Here is a 12,553-nt window from a genome sequence, read left to right as displayed (position 1 = left end):
TTCCTGCCTCCCAGATGTGAAATTTTAGTGGTCAATGACCAAGCCTACTTTATATGCAGAACTGTTAAAAGAGTTAACTTTGTGCAAGCCCAATACTGGCTCAAAGTATTTATTTTTAGCTGGGTTATTAATCCCAGAAAGAGGTATGCATTTGAACACAAGTCAAAAGCCTTTAAGAACACTTAAGTATTCCATATCAAGTGCTTTCAAACCTGGGGAAAGCAAAATCATCACAATATATGCTAAAAGTGCAGTTAGAAACAAACTTTATTGTTGCAGTTTGAAAGTATTTACACAATATAAATCTCTTTGAAAGGTACATTACTTCATTTAAGGCCTTCTACCACTGATTATAATAGCTTCAGTAACATTTAGTTCAAAAGAAATACAATTCGCTCCAATGGATAAATGATGCATCTAAATGCCACAACATACAAGGGTCATGGGGACTTTTGGGGGGATGAGAGTGCTGGAAGATGACAAAAGCTTATTTGCAAATTGAGCTTATTTTATTCACAGGACATGAATGGAATCGTGTTTAAAAGAACATGAAAAATATGCAGCAACAAAAAAAATGACACAAATGGAATATATCCCTAATATGTTACAGCCCTGTTTCTGCAAGTATTAAAAGGGTTTTAGATAGCTGGATTAAGAGGCTTGAGACAGAACCAATGAATCTAACTAAGTTATATTTAAGATTGGATACATTCTCAGTGCGGAGACTATTCAAAGCACTTGTGTACAAAGCAGCATTATTAACTACCACAGACTGCATCTGAGATACAAAAATCTTAAAAGGAACATTTCTACCAAAAAAAAAAAAACACAAACCAAAATTCACACACTGAAGACTTGACACCTACCATTTTTTGATGACACTTATGAAGTACTACTACCAAAAGCTTAGAAACATATACTTTTTTCCAGTTCACACTGCATTTTATGCCATTGTATACAACATTTTTCACGTTTCTCTTCCATGGTCTCTTTCATCTTGTTTTGTATGGATCTCTATGTGGGGAAAAAACACTTAACAGAAAAAAATGCAGTTGCAATACCACAAAAATAGGCTGGTGCCGTACCTGAAGTTATTTCAGCATTTATTTTCAGTTTGTTAGGTTTCAAGTAACTTGCATGCTTTCCCAATGTTCATACAACTTTTAATTTCCATCAAGTTTTCTCTGTGTCATCTCTCTATAAACATCAAATCAAACATATTTGGGAAGTCCGTGAATGAAGTTCCACACCACAGGTGAACCTGAGACAGCAGCTCAACAATTTTTGAAGGCTACAGGAAGAGCTAATCTGGTGAAGTCCAGCCACCCGTTCTAAGATTGTAATGGGCTCCCAGGCCATTCCAGTCAGTTTTCTGACATTTCACAATAATAAAACCCTTTATTAAAGAATCTGGTACAGACCACCACATATACTATTAAATACACAGAAAAGCCCACCCCACACTTGTGTTGCAAATTAATCAACTGCATAGGTTTGGTTTTTTTAAATAACCTTTTGGAACATTCCTTCCCTCTCCCCCCAGGTTGACTGGTTTCCTAATCACAGGAACTTACACATCACATCTGTACCGATCAGAACAATTGGAAAAGTCACTTAAAAAAAAAAAATCAAACAATGCTTTACCCAGTGTCTCACCACATCACTTAGATGGAGGACCTCCATACAAATGGCACGTGCAAACATTTTGCCAGTTTTCCTTTCCCCTCCAGAGGTATACAAGCCACAAAGCTTGCCTTCTTCCGATGTGCCCACTCTGGATTTGTGTGGCTTCTCACTGCTGAGAGTCCCTTTCTTAAGGGTTGTGTGGTTGGGTAATAGAACACCTACCTTCCACAAGACCAAAGGTCGTGGCTTTTCCTATCTTTCACAACTGATGAAAACAATCAGCTTGCAGCTCACAGTAATAAAGAGAGGGGGAAAGAATTGGCTGCAAGACTGCTCACCATTGGTCTTGCATTATCTCAAGGTTTGATCCAATGCTTTCTGTTCTACCACTATAATTACAACCTGCCTGGGGTGGAAGAGATGATAGGAGACAGTAGCTAATTCCAGTAGTTTAGTAATCTAGTACACCTTAGAAGGCATCCAAGAACATAGTAAACAGTACAAAAACATTACAACAAATCAAGAACAGACAGCTGCCTCAAACGCAGACAGGCAAGGTGTGGTCAACCTCCTCTGCAAACTGCAAGAAGGACTACCCCAAGCAAGAGACTGTATTCCACTGGGTTATAGAACAAAGTTTTATTTAATCAGAAAGTTACCCAAACCTGTTTTAAGATTTCTTTTGGTAGGAGTAACAAAAGAATATTTTGTGAGATTTTGTTAGCTACCAGAGGCTTTAAAAAAATCTGAACTTCATTTTCAAACAAACTTTACAATTTGCTTGTCCTTAAACCATGCAATAAGCATATCCAATACCTTGTTACATCAAAAGCTTAAGCTTGCGTTTCCACGTGAATGATTTCTTTTTACTTATATTTACTGAGCCCATCCCTCCTCTTGACTAATACTTCTTTGACAAACTGACTTCCTAGGACCCTAGTAACTTAAAGCGTCAATGCCGATAAGCATGCGTACCTTTCATCTGGTGCAGGTAACACTGACAGGATGTACAAACTCTATCTAAACACAGCAGTGACAAGAATAAACTACCAGCCTGAAGGGTACTACAGAGTTCAAAACAGTGAAAGGCAACAGTAATGAAACGTAGTTGGGCATTTGGGGAAAACTATGCTTCATTCCATCTATGCTTCCAAGATTACAGGCCTCTTCAGAAGGGACTTCCTACACAAAAAAATTCTGATGAGAAGTCGTGTACTGACAAAACAGAACACAATTTTAGTCAAAAAGGAAACAGTGATTATTCAGTATGGAAAGGAAGCTTTTATATTCATGCTTCCCCTAAAGTAGGGTTGTGGGCACAGGGAGGAGGGGGAGGGGATGGCACACAAGGAAAATACCTCAGGTAAGTTTCAAATAGTCTAAAGGGGCTACCAATAGTTCTAGTGTTGAGGAAAAGGACTGGCAGAACTATTTTAGTGATTTGGGCATTTACTATAAGCATTTACAAGTTAGTAACTAATCCTATTATAACGCTATATCCACCAAAAACATTTAAGCTGCAGGACTTCTATCACAACTAACTCAATTGCTGTCACCATGAAAGCGCATACTTTAAGAGTACTTCAATTCAACATGCTTGTGTTTAGAAGTCACCAGCACTCAAGAACGTATAGGAAATTTTTGGAAGTTTAAGTAAACAATTTTAACAGCTTTCCCTATACCACAGGTACTACGTGTACCTCTGACACATAGTTTGCCCTATTATCAGAATAGACTTTCTCTTCATCTTAGTATTGTATAAATTCCTTTATTCCCAGAATCATTCCCAAGATCAAGATGTCAAAAAAGCTAACAGGAAAAAAAGACACTGGATGCCCAAGGCTATAAATGGATACCTTAACATAGAACTATTATGCTCTGTTACAGGTCAATTTAACAAAAGAAGTCCGCACACAGAGTTAAGTTTTCTTCTTTACATCAAATTTTCTACAAAATAGGAGAGAATACAATGCAATACACAAGTCCATAAATGCAAGATACAGTACAATTCACACTAATTTACAAATGTTTATTTACACTGTTGTATATACATATACAGTCAGACCTGGTTAATTCAAATTTTGATTTTAAAATGCAAATCAAGAAGAGTAAATGAAGGAATTTAAGATCATGTGGCAAGAGACTAGTTATCATTCAGAGATCTTTAACGCTTAGGTGATCTAAGAAATTAGGCATGGATTAGCCAGATCTGACTGCAGAAATGAGAAGAAAAAAATTCACACTATTCTGCTTTACAAAAGCAACCAGGCCACTATGGTCTATTGACTTGATGCTATTTATGCAAGAATGCCATTACTAATAATCCTCTTTATATTTACAATATAGTTTAACTACAGTAAGCATTATTAATTTTGGCATTCATGCCCTTAGCTTAACATAAAGGCAACAGAATATCTTCTTGGCAAGTCACAGTCACAACTACTATACTACAGGATGTTTCTAGAGCTCAGTCATTTTTGTCCTACTTCAAATGTCTAAAGAGACTGAGATAAATTAATTGAAACAAGTACATGTTCTCTAGTTCGGTGCTCTAGTACCCAACTTACATTCAGAATGTCCTGCATTCACAGTTTTAAGCTACCTTATAATCTGCAATGCTATTGCAAACTACTGCTTCAAACTTAACACATTTGTAGATATTCCTTAGCAAGTGAGAATATCCGAGTGCTACTGGCTCAAATGGATGTGGAACAAGGCTCAAGGTAACTGGCACTTCATTCTGGAAAACATTTTATAGTATTTTCTCAGAAGTTATCAGGAATTGTTTTAATCTGCACTTGTCTCGAAAGAAAGCTGATGTAAAGCAGCATTTAAGCATGTAAAATGAATTTCAACATGCAAAATGAAAGCCTCTACCAGAACTGCAAAGTCAACCACTATAAACTGTGATAATCCTTGTGCTTCTTCGAAGTGGCTCAGGAAAAGCTTGCAGTATTTGCTATTTGCTTCAAAGTGCTTTTACGGGATTCAGTGAAACTTCACAAGAATGATATTGAGCTGCACTCATGAAGAGCTTTGGTTCTGCAGAAGCAAGCTTCCACTCCTACAGTTATTGCTACTTGAGCTATACAAACAAAAATACTACTGAAAAAAACTACATTAACTCCAAACTTAAATAGTACTGGTACCTGAAAAGGGAATGTGTTTTGCCAACTGTTGGGAAAGTTAGGATCTGTCAAGTGTTGGATTTCCCAAGACCAAGTGAACTTCACAGCCTTTTTCAAATATTTCACAAATACAAAGCAACACTGCCAGAAATAAAGCCACTTGAAGAAAATAGCAGTAAGAGTTCAAAAGTCTTTATCAATCTTACTTCCAAGCAGATCTTGCTGAACTTAAAGGGACTACCAAGACAGCAGGCTATTATTCAACGTATGTCAATAATGTCAACAGGGAGAAAGTACATAAAGTTAAAGTCTTCAGTGCTTTCATGAGCTCTAGCAACATCCTTAATAACTGCTACAAAGGAAAATATAAATGTCTATTTTAGCTATTTGTTTCTATTTAGCTACCAAGAAAATCTGTCCAGTATAGTAGCCTCCAGCTAGTAAATGTTAATGAAAACAGTTACCTATTTTCAAGTTACAAAAAATCCCAGTTGTCCCATTTTTATTAGGGCTTTTAAGGTTTTGACTGAAGGAAATAAAAAAAAAATGGAAACATTCAGAGATGAATATTAATGAGGAAAAAAATCCCAAACCTTGCTTTTGTTAAATAACAGAATGCCATTAAAAATGGTTTTCAAGGTGAAAATTTTTCATTCACATCAATTTTCTTTGTCCTGAATCAATCCAAGCTTTTGTAAAGCACATATGTGTACGTGTGTGTGTATATACACGCATATACACACACACAGAGCAGTGTGCTATAAAGCAATTTTGAATAAATATCTTTGCTGGACTCTGTACAACAGACTCCCCATAATATTTACTCTTCAGGTACGTTTGTGTTTGCACGTGTATGTGCACACACAGAGACTTTGTACATGTGGGCACTTATGTGACCAAAGTGCAAAGTTTTTCAGAGTATAACCAGAGTTGAGTACATGCCCACCCAACTCCACACTGCATTATTGGGTTTTATTTTTGTTGTGGGTTTCTTCCCCTCCCTCCCACCCTGTCCCCCTTTTTAGATTTAAAGCCTCTTTTCCACACAAACTGTTTTGTTAAGTAAACATTTTCTTTTCAATTCACATTTTGTAATCCAGACCATTCTTGGTATAATAGCTTTAAGAAAGAAGAAAACGTGTGTGATGATCAAAGCCCCATTGTTCAAGTCATATACTTTTCCATGTTATCCTTCAAACTGGAGACTTTGAAAAGTAATTTGCTGCCACAGGAAGAAAAGAAGAAGAAAAAAAAAACCAAACAACCCACAACACAGACATATCAGAATCTGCAACTACAGGACCAAGCATTTAAGACTAGAATACAAGGGTAGAAGACAACAAAGCAGAAAGATGTCAGCAATACACAAACTGTAAACCTAAGTGTCTTGCTCCCCAGTGCAACAGGATCTCTGTTCACTAATCTTCTGTTCAATAGTCCATTCCGCTAGATATTGCTGAAGCACAACAAATAGAGACACCAGAATAGTGTTCGAATTTAGAATCAAGTTTCAAAAAGGAATATAGGATTTGGAATAGTGGTCTTCTGCTTTAAAAGTTCACTTAATAAACAAACAGCTTTCCCACAGAAGTTAGAGATGGTATGTTGTCCACCTAACCCTATGATGGTACATATCCTCAAAGAATCTGATGGCGACAGAACTTTCACATTTCTACGGGTTAACGCATCAAGAAGGAAAAATCAAAACATTATCATTTCAGTTGATTCTTATACAAAGAAAAGTACCATCATACAGAAAGCTACCGTTTTCTTTTTTTTAAAAAGGAGAGAAAAAAGTAAAGATTATCCTAACCCTTTTCCCTAGTTACAGCACACTGGTGAACTCACGAGTCTATTATCACTCATTTTGCTTGTATACATCTAAAAGGTTAATATTCTCTGACCATGTTTTCCTTAACATAAGTTAACGCAACTTCAATAAAATAAGTTGTTAAACGAATCCTTTGGAACAACTTCACTGTCTGCACTCAACTTTTACAAAAACTGATGAAAGCAGCAATGGAATCATGTTAAACTTATAATAAATAATTCACATACAACATATGTTAAATTACAAAGAAGGATTAAATTGCCGTTTCTACAACTTTTTATAGATTTAGCAAGTTTCTAATCTGTTTTATATCAACAGCAGTACGTATGCTCTTCATATTAAATTTAACATTGAAGGACTGTTTAGAGGCATTATTTATAAAGCAAGAACCACCAAGGGAGCATTACAGAACTTCAACAAATGTTTAGCTTTTTTCCAGTATATGTTCTCAGAAAAGATTCAGGGGTTGTCTATCCACTTGGTAAGTTTCTTCTTCTTCATTACTCAGGAAGAGTTAATGTCATGACCTCCAGCTTCATTTTGAAATACTGGTTAAACCGAACAATTGCATACCTATTCAAAGGGAGAGAGATTTTAAGTTAAGAATAGATAACTCCTTACATGAAAACAGACACGCCAGGCAGGACTAGCCAAAAGTCCACCTACCCCAGTACCCTGTTTCCAGCATTGACCCTTGGCAGCTGTCAAAGGAAGAAATTAAGAACAGAGCAACCATATTATGGTACTTCCTTACCACCACCACCCACTCCCAGCTTGCTACAGTTTGCAAGACAGATGCTGTTCTAGGATTATCAAAGGCGGTGTTTTCATGTTTAATAGTCCTTAATAGACTGTCCAACAACTGACAACTACAATTCCAGACAAATCTCATCTTGATCATTGCAAGAATTACATTTTATTAAAAACTGACAAGTCTTTGGGTTCTACGACCCGTGCTTTAACTTGTTTTTTTGTGCCATCTAGCGGTTACTAACAAGTACTTCTACTTGAGAATAATTAGTCACAAGAAAAAATTCACATTGGTCTCATTTACAAAATGACACAACTAAGCCTAGTAGACTAGCTTAGTCAGTGCAAAAAATTCTAAAGTGGGATCTTTTACCAAGTGAAATGATAAATTTTATCACCTTGCCCAGTTCCCAATGGGGAGATGAACTATAGGCCTGTCAGCCTGACCTCGGTGCCAGGCAAGGTGATGGAACAGATCATCCTGAGTGCCATTACACGGCACATGCAGGACAATCGGGGCATCGGGGCCAGCCAACATGGATTCATGAAAGGCAGGTCCTGCTCGACCAACCTGGTCTCCTTCTATGACAAAGTGACCTGCTTAGTAGATGAGGGCAGGGCTGTGGATGTAGTCTATCTAGGCTTCAGTAAGGCATTCGACACTGTCTCTCACAGCATCCTCCTGGACAAACTGGCTGCCTGGGGCTTGGATGGGTGGACTCTTAAATGGGTTAAAAACTGGCTGGATGGTCGAGCCCAGAGAGTGGTGGTGAATGGGGCAAAGTCCAACTGGCGGCCGGTCACTAGCGGTGTTCCCCAGGGCTCAGTTCTGGGGCCGGTGCTGTTCAATATCTTTATAGATGATCTAGATGTAGGGATTGAGTGCACCCTCAGTAAATTTGCAGATGACACAAAGCTGGGTGGGAGTGTCGATCTGCTGGAAGGTAGGAAGGCCCTACAGAGGGATTTGGACAGGTTAGATAGATGGGCCGAGACCAACGGCATGAGGTTCAATAAGAACAAGTGCCGGGTCTTACATTTCGGCCACAATAACCCCATGCAGCTCTACAGGCTGGGGGAAGAGTGGTTAGAAAGCGGCCCGGTGGAAAGAGACCTGGGGGTGCTGATCAACAGCCAGCTAAACATGAGCCAGCAGTGTGCCCAGGTGGCCAAGGAGGCCAGTGTAGCCAGCCGGTCTAGGGAAGTGATCGTCCCTCTCTACTCGGCACTGGTGAGGCCGCATCTTGAGTACTGTGTTCAGTTCTGGGCCCCGCACTTCAAGAAAGATGTTGAGGTGTTGGAGCGAGTCCAGAGGAGGGCGACCAAGCTGGTGAAGGGTCTGGAGGGTCTGACCTACGAGGAACGGCTGAGGGAGCTGGGGTTGTTTAGCCTGGAGAAGAGGAGGCTCCGAGGTGACCTTATTGCAGTCTACAACTACCTGAAGGGAGGTTGTAGTGAAGTGGGAGTTGGCCTCTTCTCCCAGGCAACTAGCGATAGGACAAGAGGGCACAGCCTCAAGCTTCACCAGGGGAGGTTCAGGTTGGACATCAGGAAGAATTTCTTTACAGAAAGGGTTATTAGACATTGGAATGGGCTGCCCAGGGTGGAGTCACCATCTCTGGATGTGTTTAAGAAAAGACTGGACATGGCACTTAGTGCCATGGTCTAGGTGACAGGGTGGTGTAAGGGCAATGGTTGGACTCGATGATCCCTGAGGTCTCTTCCAACCTGGCTGATTCTGTGAATTGCTCCACCTGTTGCCATGAAAGATCATATAAAAAAATGCCAAAGACACACATCTACCTGAAACAGAACACCATTGGCCAGCATCTCAGGAAACAGGACTTAACATTCACTGGCATTATGGAGACTCCTTAAAAAAGATTAGGAATTTCCAAGATCAACACTCCATACAATAAGAAGTAAACAAGCTCTTTTGTACAACAGCCCCGTTTCTTGACTACTGCAGCTGGAAATGTAGGTCTTGCATGTGACAGATAGTACAGCACACTGACCAAGCTGGCTTTTATGCCTTTGTCTCTCCAACAAAAAACACTCACTGCCCAAAACCACTCCTCTAGTTATGTTCCTTGCCTTGTTATACCATTTGTTTTAACCCAGGGGCACATACTAATTTAGAGAACTTCCAGCAACAAAAAGCACAGACTGCTTTTACTGTCTTGTTTTCTCTTAAAAAATAAGAGAAATTATAGTGTGACCACACAGATCAGGTCTGTTGCTCAGACCTCACAGTTTCTGATAGCTAGGATGTTGGACTAGATGGCCCCACAGGTCCACTCCAGCCTCAAGTATTCTATGATTATATGTAGCAAGCACACTTACCCTAGAAAATCAAAGTCAATGGTGGAGTATTTGGCTTGAATTAGAGCCCACAATCCCCAAAAGAAGTGGGAAGCCTGAAAGAAGAAAAATTATTAGTGAAAGATTAACATTATATAAAATCCAACATGTAAACATTCTCACATCGATACAAAAAGTTACCTACAAGGAAACTCTCAAAACCCACTCTTTGTAAAGTTATTTTATATCTCTTTAGCAAAGAGATTGGTAAACAAGTAGTATAGAATTAATTACTGGCAATCAGATGAGTAAATCCACTGGCCTCCTGACTCTCCATGTGTCATTTTCAAGAAAAATACTGTTGCATTTATGAAATAGGTCATCTATTAAGTAGACTGTTATACAACTATATACACCATGTTAAAAAATGCACAGAAATACAGCCACCTCATTTCTATTGCTGCTGATTAAATATATATTATTCTGCACATATTCAACTCTAGTGCAAATATGAAATTCCTTTTGAATCTTTGATTACAACCCTTAGGCCATTATAACTACAACCCACTTTCACTACTGACTTGGACAAAGAGACATGATCTGTAGTTATGTAAGAGAACCTCTAACTCATCAGCATTTACACAAATTTCTCATCTATTCCAAACTTACTTCCAGATAAGTAGTCTGGAGGCCTATGTTCAGTTTCAGATTGAAACTATGGATTACATTAATGATATGATTGTTAGTATACTTCAAATAAACAAATACATCTAATAGTCACAAGCTTGATAGTTTCCTTGTGGAAGACATTTCTGAACCACACAGGTTACAAGTGATACACTTCAATAAATAACTGCTTACAGTGATTACCTAAATGGCTTCCTGAAACTTGCATGTAACACTCTACCAGAAGCACAGAAGACACATGCATGCATACACGCCTGAAAACACCTTAAAATAGCAACTACTGTATGTACACGTGAATCCTTCTTGTACCTCTAGTTTAGCATTTTACACCAGCATCCATTAACTTTAGTTCGTATTTTCTCTTGACAAAGCTTCCCACATTAACTGACACAGGAGCGTTTGGCAGTATTTGTGAGTCACGTGTGGTCTACAAGCAGGTCTTGAGCTGTTCTCTAAACAGAACTCTACCCTCTTAAACATTAGTATGACCATAGTTTAAAAACTGACAAAACAATGCTATACATTTTAAAAAAAGACCACCAGCCTACCTAATTGAATACCTAACTTTCCTAAATCAAGGAGACAACTGAATTTAACAGTAACAGTTGATAACAGAGATTTTAAAAGAATAACAGCAAACAAGCTGGTATTTTTAAGGGTTTGTTTAATAATCATCTTCCTAGAACGTGAACTGTATTTCCTCACTGCAACCATTAGCTTTTGCCAGAAAACTGAAGGTATTACAGTAACAGGTGTGCGAGGACTGAAATAAGGCCACACTAAACTGGTTTCTTAGCCTTAGTCCTTCTATGAATAGGTTGGCATGTTATTCTTCAGGAGGAATCAAAATAAAGTTCTCTACATACTGGGTAAAAGGCACTTTTGCTGTAACATCTCCCGTCACATCCTCTAGGCGAAACAAGATGAGGGCTAGTTGGAAAATGTTAACAAAAATAATGTGAACCTGTAAAGTATCTTCACAAATCACACAAAGCTTGGGGAAAAAAAAAAAAAGGCATCTTCAAACTGCTTATACGTAATTGGGACTTTCAAAGACTCAATGCTACACCTATTTGACTTCTTATTCTACCTCCATGAATTACATTTTACATGTTTTTTTTCCCTGAAGGACAAGGCATCAGAGCCAGATCAAAACTGAACACACTCAATCCTTTCAAAGGGAAAGTACAAGGGAGTGATGCTTTTACACCCAAAGTCTGCGAAAGACAGACTGACAAACAGGACACAGCTTATAAGCACAAGATACAGGAGGAGCAGGGAGCAGACTCACACAGCCAGCCCTCACACTCCACAGAAAGGCAGAACTTCTGGGGAACCAGTGGAGACTACATGTGCACTTTGCTACAATTTAAACCACTAAGAGGACCAAAACCAAATCTGAAAGTAACTCCCTGCTTGTCAAGACTGCAGGCAAGGAAAGGTGTAAGGTAGTACTGAAAGACTCTAGAGAGACTTAATTAGCTGAAGAAAAAAAAAAAAAGTTTTTTTAAAAAAATCCAAGTATCCTAGTTTTACTCTAAGAAAATTTTATCATCTTATTTTAAAAAGGCTTTTAAAGTCAGAAGATTTATAGGTCTTTATGAAGCACTACCTTGCTCTTCTGTGTTCTTACCACTACAAGAAGTTCAACACAGACCCACCATAAGCTCTAGCCAACTCAGGAACTTGCCAGACCAATAAACAGCCAATAGAAATATTTGCTAAAAGCTCATCTCATTTTCTGAAGGCTCCCTGCCTCTTTCACTAGGAATATTCTACAGAGGATTTTTAACACACAACATAGCAGAACGTTTCCACAGACCAGGCTAAGGAAGTTTTTCCTTACATGCCACAGCACTCAAGAGTAAGAAACTGGCAATTACAGTTGTCCATAGAGAGGTAGGCTTCTCTATAGCATTTAATACATTCTAATCAAGTGTTTGTTATTTACCAGCGCAAACTGATTGACTTGGACATATAGAACTTCAACTTCTTTTTCACTGACTTCTGTGCCAAATCCTTTATATTCTTTGTAGGCCTCAAGGTAAGATCTCAGCCACTGTTCCTGTAGTTTTCTGTTAGGATAAAGGCTGTAGTCTACCTCATTTACTCCTAGAAAAAGAAAAAAAATGCCTATTAGAACCTTACAGTGTCTAAAAAGACCATTAGAATCACATTATTGGACTACTTCCCGCCTCCCCACCCCCAGCACACACATACAAGTTGATGT

The 12,553-nt window shown here is 38.6% G+C and overlaps 1 protein-coding gene across 1 annotated transcript in view; it reads right to left on the bottom strand.

Moving 5' to 3' along the window:
• Window positions 1-5,773: 5,773 nt before the first annotated feature.
• ETNK1 (ethanolamine kinase 1) overlaps window positions 5,774-12,553 on the bottom strand; it is a 30,315-nt gene continuing 23,535 nt past the window's right edge. Inside the window, exons 6-8 of the mRNA XM_068401216.1 lie at window positions 12,275-12,435; window positions 9,679-9,752; window positions 5,774-7,158 (exon numbers count right to left, since the gene is read on the bottom strand). Of these exons, the coding sequence (XP_068257317.1) occupies window positions 7,086-7,158; window positions 9,679-9,752; window positions 12,275-12,435 (308 nt within the window). The 3' untranslated portion in view covers window positions 5,774-7,085. The remainder of the gene's footprint in view (window positions 7,159-9,678; window positions 9,753-12,274; window positions 12,436-12,553) is intronic.

The sequence above is a fragment of the Nyctibius grandis genome, chromosome 5, assembly GCF_013368605.1.
Source record: "Nyctibius grandis isolate bNycGra1 chromosome 5, bNycGra1.pri, whole genome shotgun sequence".
NCBI classification, from domain to species: Eukaryota; Metazoa; Chordata; class Aves; order Nyctibiiformes; family Nyctibiidae; genus Nyctibius; species Nyctibius grandis.
The sequence above is the reverse complement of the archived record's forward strand: the minus strand, read 5'-3'. Positions and strand labels throughout refer to the sequence as shown.